This window comes from Vanessa atalanta, chromosome 10, assembly GCF_905147765.1.
Source record: "Vanessa atalanta chromosome 10, ilVanAtal1.2, whole genome shotgun sequence".
Classification (NCBI taxonomy): Eukaryota; Metazoa; Arthropoda; class Insecta; order Lepidoptera; family Nymphalidae; genus Vanessa; species Vanessa atalanta.
In genome coordinates this window covers 6,766,470-6,789,102 of record NC_061880.1, presented here as the reverse complement: position 1 = coordinate 6,789,102, position 22,633 = coordinate 6,766,470, and the positions used below count along the sequence as shown (strand labels likewise).

The 22,633-nt window shown below is 31.1% G+C and overlaps 1 protein-coding gene and 1 non-coding gene across 2 annotated transcripts; one reads left to right on the top strand and one right to left on the bottom strand.

Moving 5' to 3' along the window:
- The first annotated feature begins 288 nt into the window (after positions 1 to 288).
- LOC125067116 lies at positions 289 to 407 on the top strand. Its single transcript, XR_007119710.1, has one exon. It is a non-coding gene; the product is annotated as a 5S ribosomal RNA (ribosomal RNA).
- Positions 408 to 16,293: 15,886 nt separating this feature from the next.
- LOC125066911 (GS homeobox 1-like) lies at positions 16,294 to 17,205 on the bottom strand. Its single transcript, XM_047675232.1, has one exon. It carries the CDS (start codon positions 17,203 to 17,205, stop codon positions 16,294 to 16,296), a length of 912 nt encoding a protein of 303 aa, XP_047531188.1.
- Between the last annotated feature and the right edge of the window lie 5,428 nt (positions 17,206 to 22,633).

The following is a 22,633-nucleotide window of genomic DNA, read 5'->3' as shown; positions in this document are numbered from 1 at the left end:
TTGTTTAAAAAAACAAAGTATTATCTCGTTTGCAACGAAAATGACAAAACAAGAGGCGCGTTTACATTACTTTTTTAAAACATGTATCTTGAACAGTATCCTTGTATCGGCCAGAAAAATATCGCCGATACCGATATATCGGAAAACCTGCAGTATCGCCGATATATCGGTATCGGTATCGGATGCATCCCTAGATTAAATCAATTATAATAATATTACTTTATATATAAATGTTTAATTTAAAAAATATATTTATAGGTAATGTTTATCATTTTAAACATTATTGTCGCCAACGTCCATACCATGTTGAATACACCGGTTCTCGTCCGATCACCGAAGTTAAGCAACATCGGGCGCGTTCAGTACTTGGATGGGTGACCGCCTGGGAACACCGCGTGTCGTTGGCCTTTTTGCGGTTTTAGTAAATTCATAGTAGACCAGCCCATCCCACTCATATCTTTCCTACTTTTTCCGTCACTATGATAGTGTTTATGCTTACTTATATAGTGTGATAAGACAATGGTGACTGTGTGTTTGGTGTTTCATCTAAAAATATTTTTTATCATATAATTAGCTAATTTGAATTGTCCTTTCGAGTTTTGATATAATTTTTTATTTGTTATACCGATTTCTATAAAGAAATATTTTTAATTGATAATTTACACACAATAATAAATATGAAATAACTTCTAGCCTAACATTAATAAATGAAATTATGAGTTAATCACGACCGTTTTATGCAATCTTTTTCTTTTAACTTGAGCTTTAAATTTATTGTTTGCTATATGTACTTAAGTATGTTTAATGATTATGCATCGTAATATGTACCCAGGCCCGTCCTGATGCGGGCTGAGGGGGGTAAAAAAAAACCGGACGTCGCGCATTGGTGTCGCCTCGTTGACAACCAGTAATGACGTGCCCCAGAAGGTCTCTTAATTTTTTTTAAGATCGCCATAATAGTGCTAGCACCCTAGTGTTTGTTGTGCATAACACTAGCCGGTATATATAGGCGGCATTTTATTATATACCTACCTACTGAAATACTACATATCAATACGACGAGGATCAAGTCCCAGGAAACATGTTGAACTATGCGGTACAAGGTCATCTTAATTTTTCTGTTCGATTTTATAAAACACATAATCGATATTGTTGTCGATCTATGTCATGATATTGATGTAAATATAATGTTCTCTAAGGAGTAAGGAGGATGTTAAGAGGCTGTTACTTTTAAATATACATACATATAGTGACGCTAGCTAACAAAATGTTGCTACTTTGTGAAAAATATCCTGAAAGGAGTTTTTATTTATTCCAAGTAATCGCAACTATCTCGTTCTTGAAGAATGAATACATTTTTTGTGTATGAAGTGAAGAAGAACTATTAAGGCAAGGACCGCTTATTAAATATTCGTCAGAACGTTGTTTCAAGGTTAGAAATAAAAAAGAAAAATGCCTATATTTTGTACTAAATGTTCCATCGTAAACATGATTTCCCTGGAGTCGAATGACTTTGATTTTATTTAGAGAATGGTTTAAAAGCTGGCCTACATCATTAAAAAACATTGTTAATTTTGCCGCAAATTGCTTTCGATTATTAAATTCATTGCGATGGCTGCCTGGAGAACATAAAAAAACAATTATGAATCATTTATTGAACGTACCTCTTATTTTGTTTATCAGCCTATATATATATTAGGCGTACGTATCCTCACCGCTCGTCTAGTATATTTTGGTTATTTTTACACTATTATTCCATATCGCATATTACTTTGGGGTTACGATACACATATTGAATCATTTTTTATTTTACATAAGAGAGCTATCCAGTCTACTTACTATCTTGGAGCTGGAGACTCCCGTCGGGATGGTTTTAACAAGGTAGGTAACTTAAAGCAATGTTTTGTATATTCACAGTAACATTGAAAAATTTGTTAGAATCAGTAATAAAATCATTGTATGAACACAAGACGAAAGGATAAGCTTATAATGCCAAGTTTCCGACTGCGCAAAATCAATAAATCCTTGATCGGTTATGGTATTTGTTTTTATAACAAAATTCTGCAGATTTTTTTAAATATTGATTCATAAATTCAAATCTTGTGTTAGAAAACATAAATGAATAAGGCATGTTTTTCTCCACAAGATTATATATAAGATTATAAGAGCTAATACTTGTTGAATTTCAGGCGAATATAATGTATTTAACTAAAATCATGTAAGTCTTTCAAATGTAGGAAAAGAATAACCACTGAGTTTCATGCCGGTTTTCCTCGGTAAAATCTATATTTCTAACCGGTGGGAGTTCTGTAAAATGACGATTCAAAGCCTATTTTGACTAATGAAATATAAAGGAATGTATTCTGGTCCAAAGTATCACTGTTAAGCTGAATTTACTTATGCCAAAATCATCAGATCGAAGTGTAGCCATCCACATAATTAATACTGGAATATTCAATTCGACATCCATGCGGTCAGACTCTAGTACCGTTCGGACATTCTGACGGATATGGACGCGAGGGTCTATACCAGACCCATTTCTTCTGACAGCATTGCGATAATGCGCCCGAAGATCGTTCGAAACATTACAGGGTCATACGCGCATAAATTATTTCAAATGGTTTATGCAGTCTTCACCTTCTAACCCAGGATGAGACCCAACATGAGCACACAAAAAACGATAAAGTAAGAATATATTTCTTTCTCATGTGTCATGGAATCGAAACCATCTAAGATTTCATCTTATGCGAAATTTAATAATTTGCTATATACTAAAAACTTCGTACAAAAATAATATCGCATTGTTCTATATCTGTTACGGACATTGCCCGAGGTTGATGCGATTATAGGAACAAACAAACAGACTAAAATAGGGATATTCGGGCGACACGTGCCGCTATCATGCCGTAATTACAAAGGGTAACTACATTTCAAATTGTTTTCATTGGCTACCTATTATATTTATTATGTTTATATTAAATTGGCTTATAAATGTTTACTCTTTGAATATATTAAAACATAATTTTCACTATTGATGCAGTATTCATTTATTTCATTAACACAAATCAAAGCTGTGATATTAAATAAGTACTTTAAATAAATTAATTTTAAATTATCAATTTAAACATAGAATTTTTTTAACAAGAAATTGACACGCCCATAGTATTATTATATTTAATCAACAACCATATTGTACATACTAATGACAATTATTATTGCTTACATAACTTTCATATGACACACATAGCTAATTGTAAAACTGTTACTTTTAGAACCGATAAAAGTACACAATGTAAATACGTATCTATATTGACAAGTGTGACTTGAATAATGTGATCGATTTACGATAGTTCGACACCCTCTATATTATCTGTAATTTCACGGCCTCTAGCAGGTGGGACGCATTCATCCATAAAACGTTGATGGGTTTTTTAATGAAAAACCGATAGGTTTTTTAATTGAATCATTTTGTGGTCGAAATTATTGACATAATCGAGCTCGATCTTTAAGGTAAATATGTTTATTTGTATCAGGATATAATCTGATAAAATAGGTAGGTATATTGAGTTATTACTTAAAGTATGCAGTTGAATGCTTTTAAGCTAAACTTCGGTGTCAATGTGTATTCCCTCTTATCAGGTTTAAATAATTAAATATTTCAAGTTACCAATATATACCATACTTAATTGTAATTATATACACAGCCTATTCCAATCGAAGTAGGAATAGAGATAAACAAATCTCAGGTTTGCATATTTCATGCGATTTTCTAATAACTCAGCTATATTGTGCACTACTAAGAGTTTATGATTAATATGTATTTATTTATAATACAACACTACACACTTAACAATTTATATCCGGTTTAATTTTGCTGCCAAAATTCCAATAAGTTCCGTCGACGAGTCTGCCCGTGACCACGAACACTGCAAAGTGCTCGAAACGTCGGGATGTTAAAATAAAATAATTAATATACGCGATTAAATCCATTAAAAAACTAGTTTTATTTCAAGTTCCGTCGACATCGATAACGCCATATTTTTGCAAATTTATAATGAATATAAAAGATTAATCAATTTCTCGACCAATGATATCGCGTCAATTTGCTGTGAAATGTTATTTTTCTCCTCTTATATTTTCCTATATGTTAGACTGTATTAAGAAGCCATTTTAAAAAGCTTATTTTTAATCTCTGAACAAAAACGAAGATAGATTGTATCGTTACCAGCGAGTGTGTTCAAAATTTCAGCACAATCACCGAGAAAGGGCTTATAAATTATTTGCAGGATTTTACCCATACAAAATCGCATAATATGAAGTTAATAAACTTTATAAAATGATTCTGTCACGTCTGAATTACTTAAATTCATAATATTGAAATTCAAGTCAACATTTGCTTTGTAATGTAAAACATGACAATTAATATAACTACAAATCAATTGTTTAGAGAATAAAATAATATTACATATTTTAGTTAACATACATAACCTCCCCCCACGCGGGCGGAAACTTGTTTAAATAAATAATAAACAAATATTGGACAACATCACATACATTACTCTGATTCCAATGTAAGTAGCTAAAGCGCTCGTGTTATGGAAAATAACAGACGTAACGACAGTATCACAAACACCCAGACCCAAGACAACATAGAAAACTAATGAACTTTTTCTACATCGACTCCCTACCGAGTCGAACCCGGGACCGTACCCGGGACCTCGAAGTAGCGTACCATTGAAAAACGGTGTACACATTACTCGACCACGGAGGTCGTCAGTTTATACATTTATTATGATTTATTACTATAAAAATCAAACAAATCACGAATTGCATTAATAATGAACTATATACTATATACTCTATGTTTATGTTTAAAAACAATACCTGTTGTAACATATCCCATAGGTCACGAATACTGTAAATATTTTAACAAGTCAACTTCGATAAGATTTTTTTTAGAAATGGCATCTAAACAGAGTAACAAAAAGAATAAAATAATACCTAACGAAATTCAATTTATGTACAACTTGACTAACTTTGTTTTTAATTCTCGTAAACAAAAGCTATTTATAAATCAGTCTTAATTTTATTATTTCTCATTTTTTAAACTTAATAAAGTTTAGAATTGGATTATAAAAAACACAATAAAAATATAATAAAATACATATCTATTTATTAGCTAAACACTTTAAAACGTTCATAAAAATGAATATAATATATTTAACAAAACGCTAAAATTAAATTTTAAATTTTTTTTTTGTTTAAATATCTATAAAAATTCCAAAAATTGTTTTTCTGTTTAAATTAAAAAAAAAATTAAATAATGACTACTGGTTTGTTATCGACGAGGGTGAAAAATCAGCGATAAAAACCTTTTTTTTTAAGTCGTTTATAAACCATATTATAATGCAACGCTATTTATACCACTTCTATAAAACAATGTTCTGAGGTCTCGACCAAAGTAAAATTGAATTTAGAAAAAGGTCTCCGGGACCTTTACATGGTCCAATGTAAAATCTAATGTCTCGCTGTGAGAAAAAATCGTGCCCGGCGACTAGATGGAATATTCGGTATGTTTTTTGAATTTTAAATTCGTAATCGTGATTTTTATTTTTAAACTTGAAAAAGTTATATAAAATAATAGTTAACATAATTTTTTATACATAGCAAACGTGATATTTTTTTAAGTAGAATTATCTAATAATTCAGTGCAAAAAATTCATTTACTATTTAAATATTTAAATTAAATATATTTTGAATAGTGTTTACGTAAAGGCTATATTATATTACACTACTAGCAAAACCCAGTAAACGTAGTTCTGTCTATAAATACCGAATATCATGACGATATTAAAACGGTATGTCCTAATTGAAAATCTAGTGGCGAGGTTCTGAAATAGTACCTCGACAGTACACGTAAATAGTATAATACCTTCTAAAACTACAATAATTATATACTATGTACTAGCTTTTCAATTTATCAAACCACTGTCTATAAATCGCAAACAGATATATCAACCTCTATATTATATAATCAATATATACATACAGATTTGTAGATATAATTCGACTTCTCGTATTTATCAATGTTTTTGAAAAATGTTTTAACTAAAACAATAAATTATTTTAATATACATACTTTTCATATATTTATTTTAAGAAGTTTTTGTTTAATAATTAAAATGTTTAAATGCGTACCTTGGTAACACATCGCTCTGAGCTTTTTTATACATATTATTAAATCGGATAAATGCACGACTAGATATTTTTGAAATATATATAACATATAAACAGAGAATGTGTTAAGAAAAGCATATATTTACACATGAAATAATGACTGACCATATGTAGCTAGCTTACGAGTTCATGTGTATTACTTTTATTATTTACGTCATCTACTTTATAGCAACTTTCTAGACGATTCTGTTAATATTTTTCATTCACGATCAAGTCACTGCAAACATTTTCAAATTTATTTACAAAAAAGGAGTAGGTAGTAAATGTTAGTCTAGTTATTTAAAATAAATCTTACATTTATTACCTGAGAAACCGATTTGGAAAATTAACTTAGTGTTTGATTATTTGATGAAGAAGTTTTTTTTCATTATAAATTTTATAGTATTAGTGAAAGTGTGGAGCAGCCGTAACTAAAAAAAAACATTTAAACAAGAAAATATATCTCATTCATACAGTCCAATACTCATCCTTAGTTTCAAATCTTATAAATATATAGAGAGAACCAATCATCGGTAGTCCCTTGACTCCGAACGTGACTGGAGTACTTACTCGTGTTACATTTCATTTAAATATATGAAAAAAGTTTCATTATAAATGTCTTAGGCTAAAAAATATGTTTCAAGTTATTTCGAATGAATGACAAAATATCACTGTTTGAAAAAGTCCATGCTAAATCCAAACTTTGAAAGTATAATGTTTCGTGTGAGGTACGGGTTCAGGAGTTAGTAATATATTCGTAGCCGATATTGACTGAATCGAGGATTTACCGCTTTTTCTTCTCAAAGCGAAATGAAATGAAAATATCATTTATTAGCTGTTCGACTACGCTCAGGTAAAATTATGTTTTTGGTTCTCGATAGTTTAATAACATATTATAATATGTAGTCGAGTGATTTCAATTTTGATTTTCCCCACGGTGTACGACCCGTGTAATCCGTTTTGTACTTTTTCATGCGTTGATTCAAATATCATTACCTATTTTAATATGTCCAAATGTATTGACGCTTAACGCTATAAGGAATAATTAATCATTCCTAACACCGTCAAGTCACCTCCAACGTTAGGAACTAAGAAGTTATAAATTGTGCTTGGCTTTTGGCACTGGCTTACTCACTATTAAACCAAAAATACAGTCCCAATAATCGTGATAAGCGGTGGTTTAAGTAACTAATATGTATATGTATGGATGGAGAGAACTATGTTTTTTTTTAACTGCGCGTTCAAAACCGCTGATCATTTTGACACGAAATTTGTAACCTTAGCTTGTGCGCTTAAGTACTTTGTTTTTGTTTAAATATCATACAAATTAAATAAACATATAACGTAGATACAGCACCGCGTGGCCGCGTGCTAGTATTAAAATAAATATACCTTCCGATTAATCACGTCAAAAAATGATTCGCATATACAATTAATACCGAAGTTGAAGTTTAATCCGACGGTTTAATTTTTATTCATTACGATATTTACTCTGAATAAAAAACAATAAGAGAAAACTAATATATGAGCTTATTATAAGAGCTGCAATAAAAATACCGGTTTTAAAAAGGTTTATTTCAAACAAGGTAACTAGAGCCGTTTGAAAATGTTTTTCGGTTCAAATAGCAAAGCTATGTTCAAAATTCGCTGCAGAAAATAAAAGAACTATTGGCTATGTAGCTGGACTTTTATTCCGACTCGTGTTGTTTTGTTAACGAAACAAAATTATAATTTCAAATGCTCGTTTGTTTGATTTGGTTTTAATTTAAAAAAAAAAAAGGTAAAAGCACGCATTTAGTTACCACGATGACATTGAAGGAAAGGCTTTTAATAGTAAATATTGTTAAATTTAAACATAGTAAAAAATATATTATTATTCAATACCCATGAAATTCCGTTAACCATACGAGCGAACCGTGAAAGCAGGTGTCCTCTGAAATTGATCGTAGCCAATGTCGCGTTAAATAACATAGCTTATAATGGGCTCTTGCTTTCCGATTGGATGATTTTGTTTTGTGGTGAAAACAATCAATACAGAATCTGTTTATTGAAGCAATTAATTTGATATTAATGGCATCGATACATTTATTAAACCAACATATTACATGCTATCATACTTGTTTCATTAACCAAAACGCTAACGTTCATTATTTATGGTACGTTTACATGAGCTTAGTAATTGTCATCAGTGCTAATCGCTCAGTGCTGACCCCTCATGGAAACAAGAGAAAAGTTATCGTTTACACGTTAGTGTTAGTAGAAAGGTATTAGTTACCAGACATTCGCTCGAAATGGAACACCGCCTTATTTTGCTCAGTTTGTTTAAACATTATTTTATCCCTTGCCGTTTCAATTTGCCACTAAATACTTGCAGAAGCTATTTACACGGTAAGCAATCGGCAAGTGCTTAGTGAATTGTGGTGGGAATAGTCCACTTGCCGCTAAGTAAAGAGGATTGACTCCTATTTATTTACACTGGCACTTTCACTAATACTAAGCACTTATTCCGTATATACATTGACGAAGGTGCACCTCTCCACGTGAAATAATTGTCGGCGTGCATTTGCTTGAGTAAATGACGCTTGCGGTTAAAAGGTGTGCTTACTTAGTGTGCATGAGACGAATAAGTATAAAGTACAATTTCGCTTATATTTGATAAGGTTATTTAATTTAAAATGTAATTAACGTAATCTGGAGGGGCGTATCTTCGTATGCGAATAGATCTAATAAATGTCTACCCGATATATGTATTAGAGTAAGTGAGAAATACTAAGCTCGTGTAAACTAAGCATTATACGTCGAATCATGTAAATAAAAAAATGCGAAGTAATAATGCTTTTGTCAAAAATTATAATGTGAATATTAATAGTCTTGTTTTGTTATCTGCTCAAAGGTTAGTTGAGTCGAGTTTGTTATCAAGTCAAATTAAGCAATGTCAACCCTGGCTTTCAGTCGAGCCTAAATTGAGATCTATTTCATGGAAAATGCATTAGTGTGCCGACTGCCTCGTTGGTGTACAGTTATTCGATTTTTCAGTCGAGAAATTGTCAATAGCCTTCAGAAGTTTTGTGGTGGCATTATTGACACACTTGTGACTCATACTGTACGAAAAGCTGGTCATACCCCGGAATTCTTTTCGGTCATGTGAGATTTCCTATTCGATTTTGAGAGTTCAGGAATTGATAATGCATTTATGTTTGCGTACACATGTCCAATATCATATGTTCTACCCAAGCGGTTCTCCCCTGTGTGTGGCTGTCCTGGCGGATATCTGCCAGAAGGTAGACATTAATTACTATATTGAGGATATATTTACATTTAGATATTTATTTTATTATACAAATAGTAATATAATATCTAATTGCGATGCCGATGTGACGTTTTTAAGCACGATTTTCGGAAAAGGTCTTTACTTTCCCTATGACAATTGTCAGAGATATTTGATTTTACAAAAGAAACACTATTGTGTCAAAACGTGGTCAAAATGTTATGTGGTACTCTAACTTCTGTACATAAAAGAATATTTGGAGCATGAATGTAAATTCGTAGCTTCTTTTTACTTTTGGCCGTTTTTCCAGTTCAAAATGTATTTATTTCCAGTTACATACTACAAATATATGTGCTGTACATATAATTATACAATGTACATATTAAGTAATAATAACATTGAATCGAAGTAAATAAATAATTATTAATAAACTTTTCCTTTCACAGACCTCTTACAGTATCAGTACCGTAAGAGGTAAAAACCAATCCTCTCAATTGTAAATGTGCGTCATTTGTGCCTGTATTAACACCGATTGTCGAATGATGTACTTACCTAAACGGGTTTTTAAAAACCACCGAAATAAGTACCGAAATAAATCAAATCAAATCAAAATATACTTTATTCAAGTAGGCTTTTACAAGCACTTTTGAATCGTCATTTAACAAACTATTTAAAGTTAAGTTACCACCGGTTCGGAATGTAGATTCTACCGAGAAGAACCGGCAAGAAACTCAGTAGTTACTCTTTTTCAACATGTTAGTTAAATACAATTATATATGTATGTTATGTCTCATCTGTATAAGTAAACAATAGTCGAAGCAAGTCAAAGGTTAAAGGGAAATGCCAAAAATCCTATAGAACTTTGTCTCATCCGAAAAGTCGCAAAACAAGCAGACCTTAAGTATTATTTTATTTCGGCCTTATTAATAATAACTAAAAATAAATCTCAATGTTCTAAGAACTTGTCATTTTTATTATTTGTAAATTTAATCTAGTATTGGATAGCTTGCTTGTATTGTTTGAATTCTGTAATAACAGTAAATAACGGCGTACATTCCCGTTGAAACGCTTTTCATATTGCGAGAATATTTTTATTGTAATTAAATCGTGATGTGACTTAGTAGCCTCGTGATTTACAAGCGACTATTTATGAACTTAATACCATTAAATAAATCATAACAAATAATCAGAACCTTTGGGAGGAGCCGAGATGGCCCGGTGGAGCGAGAACGCGTGCATATTAATCGATGATTTCGGGTTCAAACCCAGTAAGCACCACTGAATTTTCATATGCTTAATTTGTGTTTATAATTCATCTCGTGCTCGGCGGTGAAGGAAAACATCGTGAGGAAACCTGCATGTGTCTAATTTCAACGAAATTCTGCCACATGTGTATTCCACCAACACGCATAGGAGCAGCGTGGTGGAATATGCTCCAAACTTTCTGCTCAAAGGGAGAGGAGGCCTTAGCCCAGTAGTGGAAAATAAACAGGCCGTTAATGTAAAATAAATAAATGGGAAGAAGCTAAAAATTGGAGAGTAGGCGAGATCGAACCCGTAACAACAAAAAGCAAAGGTCGTCGGAAAGTTGAAACAACTTAATTTTCATTGATCATATTATTATTTTGCTCAATGTCATAAATTTTTATATTTTAATTTTTATCTGTTATTTTATATTTTGGCCAACGTGTGTTTATACGTTTTATTCTTCTTAGCTCCAAATGAACTTGTAATCGGTGGAAACTTAATTGGTCTATGTATTTATTTTTGTATGAATTATTTTCAATTGATTGGTTGTAATACTGTTTGTTTCCCAATAAATAAATAAATAAACAACATGAAACAAAAATAAACTTAACTGAATACACAGAGAGCGATTGATATTTTGATTATCACTGTAATTATTGTCAGTGAAGCAAATCCTAAGTAATTAACCAAATGGATAAATAAATTTCGCTCATCCCTTAGATTTCGTTACGTAACTTACTTATTAAGAAAGAAAATGCTTTCAAGATAACATTATGGACAAGAACAGTCAATATTCATAATTGTTGTGTAAAACTAGTTATTATTAACATTATAGTATAATCTAATAATCTAATCTAATCTAGACATCATGTTTTTACGAACAAAACTCTCTCTAATTAGTTTGTGTTCGTACAAAGAAATGCATCCACGTTCTATCGAAAAGCGGGAAATGAAACAAATTCCAATAAATTCCTTTTTTCAGTAACTTTTTATGCGAGGGCTTTACAGAATTAGTATAATAAATATTATTAAAGTTTCTTATTTCCAAACGGTTTATCTACTTATATTAGTTGTACACAAATTAGTTCGGAACAGATTCTGGAACGATTATTTACTAGCGACCTTTTTTACAATGTTGTCCAACGTTAACAGTTTTTCAGACATTAGACAATACCAACCGCTATGTCCCTGCGTTTTAAATCTATGATGAAAATATTCATTTAAATTATATGCTGTTAAGGGCCATATTGCATTAAATGCACAATGTATTTAAGGAACTAATTGGATAAGGATTAATGCTGTATTGCTTAAAATCGCTTCGATTCGATACATATAGGTACCATCGCGGACTTCTTTAAAGACTTTTTTAAGGTGTACAATACTCTAGTATAATATTTTGATCTATCTCGACGGGTTCAACCAGCGTTTGCAATGTAAGCGCAAAAAATTGTGTTTATTTACGATATCATTTTAGAAACCACTAAAATTATCAGTGTTTGTCTACTATATTGTGCGTGTATTATATATATTAACCTTTCTCTTGAATCAATATATCTATTAAAATATCAATATAATATGAAATATCAAGTATCTATTAAGCATATACAGGGTCTGTACCTGGGCGGTAAGCGACTTTGTTTTATAGTATGTAATGATGATACACCTTCATATGTATTTGTACACTTAATAAAAAAATATTTTCATTTTCATGCAAGATGTTACACCATTTGAGTATACGATCATTCAATTGAATTGAATTTGAAATTCAATTGAAAAACTACATTTATATAAATAAACAATACGACAGCTTGTTTCAAACATTACAGCGACGACCCGAAACGAATCCAGGTCTAAACTTCGCAAATACACTTTGAAACAAATTTAAATTTCCATTTATCAAGGTTTAAACCCGACCTATTCGTTACGCTAGCAAATGATATTGCATTGTACTCTGAATCTCGTTCCACCGATTTATTAAAAACGACATAACTGACTATAAGATTGCTACAGGAAATTAAACTTTAATTGGTAGCATATTAAATTCATATTTAAGTACGCTAGTCGCATACATGTAGCTATCTAATGAGCTGTTTTAGTGTTAGTTAGTCTAAAAACAGTTATAAGTAAAGATGCAGAAATTCAAAATTCTAATTATTTATGAAAACTAAAATCCAACAATTGTTGAAAATAAAAAGATACCAAACGACTAGTTAGATGTGAACAGATAATAATATGATTTAATATCCCAGAAATAAGATTGAAAATGAATTGTAGTTGAAATTGTAAGTGATAACATACGTTTTGAAAGCCGTGACCTATTAGCAGTGACAAAACAGACGGTTGTCAGCGTGATACAGGATTTATTGTGGGGTAGCACTTTTATAAACTTTCAATAGTTCTTACATTAAGAGAAATAGAGACGATTTTGTGTTGATATTGTTGACCCTCGAAATTAATTGTTTGGTATCGTTGAGTGTATCAAATAATTAGAGGAAGCGTAACAAGGGACGTTGGAGAATTTATTTGTTGTTGTAATAAAATTTTATTTTCGGATTAAGATAAGAAATGATTTGTGAACAATGCTTAGTCGTAAATGTTATTTTATTTGGTGTAAATATTTTAATTATTTTTTGTTCGAGTATTTGTCTCTGGCTTAATAAATGCGTAATTGTAAATATTACGCAAAAGATAAGCTTATTTTCATGCCTCTGAAAAAAATTAGATAATGACAATATATTTATTTGATTTCCGTCCTGTTACACAAAGTATTTAATTCCGCGCGAGTCTAAAAAATAAATAGCTATTTTTGTTTATTCGATACAATCAAATTTTCGATCTCATTCCTTCTTTTATTAATGAATATATATAATTTGCTACTTTGTAAGTCAGATAGCTCGCTGTTGTCACTTGATAAGTGAAATTGAAAAAAGTTTTCAAAATGAGGTAAATACAGGCTGATAATAACAAAATTTAATGACGCAAATTATCAATAAATAAACTTTTCCCACCCCACTTGATCGCTCACTGAGAACTAATACAAATAAATCAGATCAACAATGAGAACACACTTAATGACAGTTCAGACGTAAAGAAGAGCCGACTGATGAAAAACAAATTCAGAATGGTTTCCAAATTCAAATAGATACCAATGAACTGCCGCGTGGCGTCCTATGGCTTTACAAACCTAAACTACTGTTGTAAAACTTATTTGTCACTGTAAAATCAACCTTATTCTAAACCAAAACAGTTGTAATAATATTTCCAGAATGATATGGGACGTTTTATTAGGCTGGTGCAACATAGCAGAGTTCAAACATAAAACAAAATTACACCGGTGCTTCCTAATTTTATTTTTATTCGAATTTGAATCTTATACGTACGAATTAGAGTCGACTATGAAATTTGTAATGGAAACGTTTTCTGGTAATACGGATGCACGCGTCCTGCCATAGATAATAAATGGTTTCGGCAAATAATTACGTTATTTGATTTTAGATGGATGATGGTCGTCGGCAAATATATTCCCTCGTGGGAGCTTGTGGGGCTTAGCGTTACATTCTGATTTTATAATTGGACTTGATTATTAAGACCCAAACAAACTTATTTGTGTTTTTTTTTTAAATAAATATTAGAGTACCGATCCGATTTCGCACGGATAAAAACGAGTTTTTATCCGTGCGAAATCTGAAAATAAAATTTTGTTTAATAATTAATTAATAAATGTATACTTATTAATTAGTATTGATATACAATAATAAAGCTGAGATGACCGATTTTGTTTATTGTTTAATTTGTGTTTATAATTCACCTCATGCACAGTCGTGGACGAAAACCATCTGAGGAAACCGCGGGTACTGAATATGTCGGATGAAAATCTTTCGTTATCGTTTTTAAGTTATCTGCTTTGCTTAAATTTATCTGCTTGAATTAAGATTCATATCTTAATTCGGCTTGTCATCGCTTATTTTTCCTATTTAAAAATATAAATTTAGAGACTGTACATTTTTTTTAAAAATATATGTAATATATTGTCATGCTTTTTTTGTAAATCACTTAGAATAGTTAAATATTATGTAGATTGTTTTGGATTGTAAAGCACAAGATCATTTACGATGTCGAGATAATAAGTGATACCCCGTGAAATATTAAAATATTCATACATACTATTTACTAAAACTAGAAACAATTAATTAAAAGAGTTCTATATAGATCAGTCGAACAGACGTTAAGAAACGACGGAAAGAAATAAAACCATTCTTTTAAAATATATTCGTTTAGCGTCGTAGGCCTAAAACACCTTAGTAATTTTATCAAAATTTATATGAGAGGTATCTTGGACATATATTATACAGTTTGTGTTAGCTTTATATTTGAAGTCTTTGTTATAATATTGGTGTGTTGGTTTGGTGAAAGAATTTTTTATGAATGAGACATTCCTTTAATTTTTAAATTCATTATTTTATTGGTCCATATAAAAATATTTCATCCGTAAAACTGACTGACTTATAAAAGCAATAAAAATAAAAGTGACTAAAGTTACTTTTTGTATAATTATTTAATAAATGTCATTAGAAGTAATAATATATGTTTACCTGAATGCAGGTATTGAAAAACTGCTTCTCCTTACGAGATAATTATCACTTTATTTCACAATCCAGGTTATCAGTACGAGATGAATTTTATACACATACAATACTTGTAAAAGTTAGTAATGCCTCCCTGGATATAAACCAGCAATCTTCAGTTAGATATTGAAATGGTTACGTACTGGGTTACCATAAGGTTTGGCAAAATATTGTTTGTTGCTAATTTTTTTTGCGTCTTCTGTAACCCAGATAGGGTTACAGAAGACACACAGAATGTTCTCCGATGGCAGTCGAGTCAATATAGATTATCTTTGTAAAAAAAATATGTTGAAAACCCCGATTTATATTTTTTCCTCATAATTTTTTAATGATATTAACGAGTTTTTAAACTATTTAAATTCTAATAAGAAAGTATCAAATATTCTCAAACGCTTAAAAATCCAATAAGTATATATTTTATAAAAAAATCTATTATTTTTTGAGCAAAATATGTAGAGGACAACATTCAATTATAAATTTAATTATAAACATAAACAACAGTATGCTCTTGATAGGTATGTCAATTGAAAATTTCCAATACCCTACAAGCACTTGAGATTCCGACTCCCTAATAAAATTAGTGATGCCATTCCTTTTATCCCCTCAAATATCCAATGCCAACACTCTGGCATTCCGCAGAGAAATCAAACAAGAAAATTCATATGATAAAATTTATTTATATCTAACAAGCGGTAAAAATTTACGAAAATATATTTTATATCACTATCCATTCTTTACACATGCGTTTTATAAATTAATTGTATTTACATTTAAATATTCACTGTTTTTAGTTAAATTTCATAGTGAGAAATTTTTTTGTTTCGTTTTAGCTTAAAGTCATTATGTACAAATTATTCGTCTCACTGATTTTTCAAAGCACAATTACTTAATACAATACAATAAACGTAGTGTATGAAACTGAATTTATTATCAAAATCACGAGTATCTTGACAGATTTTGTGCTTCAAAACTGCCATCGTTGTCACTGACCACATCTATTTGTTCTTGGTCATTTTCACAGGATGAAGAACTATTTTTTGATGAACAAGACGCTTTCAAACAGCAACACTTCTTATTTTTTGCGTCGTTAGTCACAGGACTTTCTTCCTTCTTCAATTTGACACGACGGTTTTGAAACCAAATCTTAACTTGCTTTTCTGAGAGTTTAAGCCTGGAAGCGATTTCAATTCTTCTTAATCTCGATAAATACATATTCATTGAAAATTCCCTTTCTAATTCGAGTAACTGTGTTCCTGTAAAAGCTGTTCGGATACGTTTGCTAGAATCTTCTTTCAACGGCATCCGTTTTAGATCTTGAGAGTAACCTGGGAGTAACTCCTCTGGGTGAGCGAGTGGTGGACTTGGAGTACCATTTCGACTTTCACTAGATAAAGATGGAGATCTTTGACCTTGACTTTTAGCAGGTGATATAGCGATGGGCTTGTAAGGATGATGTAAGTACGGAGACACTGATTTCTTCCTCCTATTAACAAAGTTAACAGGTTCTTGTTCTTCGGTTTTCAAGTAAGTTTCAAATGAACGACCTTCGCTTTGGGGCGGCTCATATATTTCAGGTTGGCGCGGTAGTTGGTGCATCAATGGGTAGCGAAAATTAAGTTGCTCCAAGAACGGCCTGAAGAGGTCCGGGGTTCTTTGCTGATGTTGTAACCCAAGAGTTAGCAAATTATTCAAGCTTCCCGGGTATGGGTATGGAAGAAACTTCGGTCTGGTGTCTAGGTGATGTGACATGAGGTGTGTGTAAGTTTGTAAAGGATCACTTGACATTTCAGTTTTCTTGCAATCTTTCGTCTCACTAATTAACGCGTCCACTAAGAAAGAACGAGACATTTTGAGTTGCACCCTGTTTGGCGTTCGCCTTGTGACTGATTACGCAGGGTGAGATCTCCTAAAGTAACAATTACAAAAACTACCCCCACTTAGTGCACCCCATTGTAAATAAATACAATAGGCCTCACTCGAAGCGTTTTGGCAATTATTTGGCCCGTCCCACCCTTTTGTCGGTGAGCCGTCAGCCCCAGCGTTAGTGAAAAAAAAACTGTATTCTTATGAATGGAGCATTTTAGTAGCTATGAATAATTTTGTATGGTTCGCTAACATCCCTCATATCTGTCTCATTAAATTCAATTTCGTTACTGTTTTATTGAGATTTTTGATTTTTGCATTGCCAATATATTTTTTACAATTATTAATTTAATAAAAGTCAAGAAACTTCTAACTAAATAGTAATAAAGTTATAAGTTTTAATTGATTTTAAAAATTTGTTCGTAACAAATTAAAAACTGCTGCCAGACAAAATATTGGCGCCATACAGTTCGGACAGATTGATATTTGATCCATTTGAATATTTATATAACTGTAAATTACAATTAACTATTGAAACAATTTTAAGTATTGATCATGTCAAATGAATTATCCAACATCAATCGTTCAATAATAATAAATCAAGACAAATTGGGAACGTATTTAAATATTAAAATAAAAATCCCCAGTATCAAAACCTTTTAATCCAACTTAGTAGCAACACATTAATTAGGTACGAATACCCTATAATATGAGCCGTATGCTGTACACGTGATTTTGATACTGGTAAAAGAAATCGAAGGGTGGGTATACATTAGCTCCGCCCTCCAGGAACCCTTATTACAGAACTAGTTTATGAAATATTAAAAGGGCTGAATAATATTGTTATAGCAGTAATTGTGAATCAATTCATGTTATTATCATGTCAGGAATAATTTGAGAGTAACTCTTTGGACTTCTTTTGAACGTTAAGTGCAATATGATGTGTTTTGATGTGATTATTAGTGCTTCATTGAAACATATTTTTTTCGTCCCTCGTATGGTATCGACTGGTTTGATTCGTGGTGATTTATTTCTTATAGTCCTTTTATGATTGAGTCTTACATAAATTTTACAATAATATCTTGTAATACTATAACGATACGATTTCTCAGAATAATAATTCAAAAAAGAAATATAATTTAATGAAATGATGATATAATTTCATCTTTAATCAAATCTTACTATGTAAGTGTTATAAACTGAATATTAAAAATCAATTTTGGTAGATGTCGAAAATATATTTTATCGATAAGCAATGCCAACATTTTAGTATGAAAAAATCGAAACACAAAAAGAGTCATAACAAAAAGTCTCTATTAATTTTGAAATAAGGAAACTTGTCTAATTGATCCTATCATTACCTATTTGGAAGGAATAATTATTATTCCTATTTTCTCCTCCAGTTAAGCGTAAAACTTGTGGTAGGTGTGGGTACAACAATAGCACAACGGTGTCCGTCGGACCTACGACTTTCACAACTGTCAAATCTGTGTTAATAAATAGTCGTATTCATTTGATAAGATAAGAATAATAGCATAATGATTTATGAATAAAGGTTTTATTTATAAAGTCTCCACAGCAGATTCCAAACTATTTGAAACTTCATCTAAGGTAGTTCACATACATATATATAATAGTCACAATATTCTAGTATCGATAGTTTGCTATCTTATGCGTAAATATGTCTCATACACGCTTTGCATATACACGAATGGTTAGTGTTCGTGTATTACTGCTAATCTGTCAGTCTCTTTATCGCTGATACTTCAGGTTTCATACGAAAATCAACTGCAAGGCGAGGTTGTAACTTACAACTTTATATTAGTAGGCTTTGGTGATCATTTAAATTCCGATTGTTAGGATGAGTGAGCTAGTGTACCATAGGTACAAGTGATAATTATTACATGATAATAATTATGTGAGATGACACTTAGATCATAGTTTTATTTGAGCATTCCGTTTTAAGAGACCAAATTTCTAAAGACCATGTGGTAGTTTTTTTTAAACATTTTTAAACTTTTTATTTACAGAATGGAAAGGTCACCAAATCTAATTCTAAGTCACATAATGTATCAATGCATTTTATTTCACCCGCATCGTCTGTTGATGTTTGATCAAACTAAAAAAATAATCCTTCTTGCTAAAAATTTATTTTATTGTAAAAAAAAAAACTGTCGAATCTGTAAACGATCACGCATCACGATCGAAATGGAACAATGGGCAAGACAACAATATGTTGCAAACATTACCGAAATATTTATCTTCTAGAAGCTTAAGGATTCTAAGCCATATGTCTAAACATTTAAGGTTGAAATTCAACATTTTAGTCATAACCTAAGTCAGTGCATTACCTTATTACCCTTATCGATTACGCTAACCTGTCACTAACACATTCAGATGAGCTGTTTAAAATGTTTATCATTGTTTGTTATTGATTTAAATGTGCTGGAAGGGCAATTGGTCGCCTGATGATAAGTGGTCACCATAATCGATAGACATTAGCTCCGTACAAAATTTCTGACATCTCCAATGCGCCACAAATCTTGAGTACTTAGTTGTTATGTCCCTTGTGATTTTAGTTACACTGGCATATTCTTCAACTAGACCATAACGAAACAAAGAATTATTGCAGCGGCGGTAGAATATGTAATGAATGGTACCTATCCAGACATCCTTGCAAAAGGTCCTACCACCAATTGAATTAAAGTCAAAGTCAAAGTCAAAAATCTTTATTCAATGTTGAAGTGCTTACACTTGCTTATTGATTGTCAAATATCTACCACCGGTTCGGAATTTAGCACCTCGCACCTGACAAGAACCGGCGAAAGAAACTCAGCGGGATATATATATATTTTTTTAAATTCAATTCAAAAATCAAGAATCATTACGTAACCTTGCAAATCAGTTCCAAGTCTATCAATTTATTGAATGTTTTTACCTCTTTATGAAAAATCAAAAATCTTAAACCATTAAACCACTATCTGCTCAGCGCGGTTTCGTCTCCGTCTTATGGATAATAGCTTGATTCATAGTCTATAACGTTTTTTAATCAATGAGCTACCCGACGCTTAAGTATTTTTTTTTTTAAATCGGTCTGGTACTTGCTTTTATTATCACGTTCAAACAAACAAAGAATCTATTCGATTTTTAATATCGATCGATCGACTAGACATTGTTTTGCTATAAATATGCAAATGGACTGCGTCAAATATTCGCTGCCACAATGAATTCAATTTCGATTCAATGTACCGTTTATTTATTTTAAAAAACGAATAAAAATCATTTCGTTTATGTTACAAATATAACTTAACATCAATGTTTTGCCTTTCAGTTATTTCGAGGTACTTTATTGAATTTGAAATTTGTTTGTTTTCACTGTATATTAAAATACTTCATTTAAGTAATTAAATTTCAATTTACGTAAGACGAAAACTTAACTAAGAAACCTTTTAACTATTAAAACTTTTTGTTAATCAAGTATCGAATATTTATTCTTTTTTACTGTTTCAGAAAAAAATTGTGAAAAATTTTAACATAAAACCAAAATTAAATCTTTATTTCCTTTTCACATCGCATTTTTTATTCCTGCCATAGAAATAAATACGAAGCATTCTTATCATTTCCATGGTAAGAGGCGATGACTTCTTTTTAATATTTTGTAGTTGCTTATAAAAATCAACAATTATGCTTGCTGGCTTCCAAATGTGCAGATTATATAGCGCACCCAACAATGATCTCTTACATTAACTTTACGATGAACGGGAGTATAACCAATGTAATTTCCCAACTCTTGAGAATCTAATAATTTTTTCGTACTCACCGCAAACAAAGTAACTTGCAAGCGTTAAAAGTTAGCTACTAAACAACAAAAATGCAATTACAATTTAATAATAAAGTTTTAACGATCTCTGACAAGCTGAATAAAATAAACAATTCAAATGAAATAATAAAGAACAATCACAACTTACTGCACTTAAGCTCTTTTTAAATGTAGTTAATTTTAATCAATTGATTAAAATATTGACCTGAATTACTACTAATAATGCTCAACCTCAGAATGCTTTAAGATGCCTGTCGAGAAATGAACTAAAAATAACGGACTGTTCCCAACACGGTCAATCGAACCTTTATATCGAACTCCTTAAACCAATGAGCCGTACAGCCACAATCTGCTTACTATAATACGTACTTGTTATTGTTTCATTCACTAGAACTTCTTCGTTCCGGTTCACTAAACATAAGGAGTCAGAAATTCCCATGTCAAGGCTTGTAATTGGTACGCGGTGGCCAATCACTGTCAAACGAAGTGCTCTTAAGAATCTGACAAACTTTTTAAAATCATATGGTCTAAGTGAAAAGCGATTTTGTATATTTGCAAAAAAATTTCATTGAATGTTCTATATATGTAAGAACACTTTATAAGTAATCATTATTTAAAATAATGAAAGTGTTCTAAGCTTATGAAGTTAGGTTAATATTGTTTTAATTAATTTTGATAGAAATAATCAAAATAAACGTAAGACAATAAAGATGAATACACTTTTGAATTGATATTGTTTATTTTTAAAAAAATAAAAAAAATGTAACAGTCTAATGTTGCCACATTATAATATGTAATCAAAAAAAGAATTCATTTTTTATTCTACTAAAACGAGTAGTTTATTGTCATTATGAAGAGTGGACTTAGTAGTCTAAACTATAACATGAAAGGTTCTAGATTTAGATGTAATAAGTACAAATCTTATCTTCATTTTATATATATAACGCACACTCCACACACTAATTCCTTACACGCTCTCAGCTTATCCTTTATTTATTTTTTCTTGTACAATGTCACCCTTGCCACAATCACATTTACGAATATAATACACAATAGCATTGTTGTATTTTATTATAGCTTTAACGATCCACTGTCGCATTGTCGTTTAGTGGTTTAAATGTTTTAAAAGTTTACTATTCGAAATTTGTTGTTCCTTTGTCGTTTTAGCATTATACGTTTTTAAGTGACATTTTAAATTAAATAGTTTAATCGATCCCTTTTGTAATCATAAAGGAATCGATTTTATTATTTTAGTTTAACTTATTAGTTAAAGTAGAAAGTAGATCAAGTTATGCATGTAAGTATATATGTAATTGATATTGTATTGACTTATGATAAGGGCGAGAGCTAAAGGGTTCAAGGGTACCACCTACTTACATTACATATTATACAGACGAGCAGCAATAATTAGTAGGGTATTAATGTGTTCAGAGAACGTATTATAACCGTCATATGTTAGAAAAATTGACCCCCTGGTATGAAGTGTGTGTGTTACTGTTTTCACGCATGTCTTAGTTCCCAAGGTGGTGGTGCATTTGTGATGTAAGTATCGGTTAATATTTCTTACAGCGCCTATGGGCTAACTGCCTACTA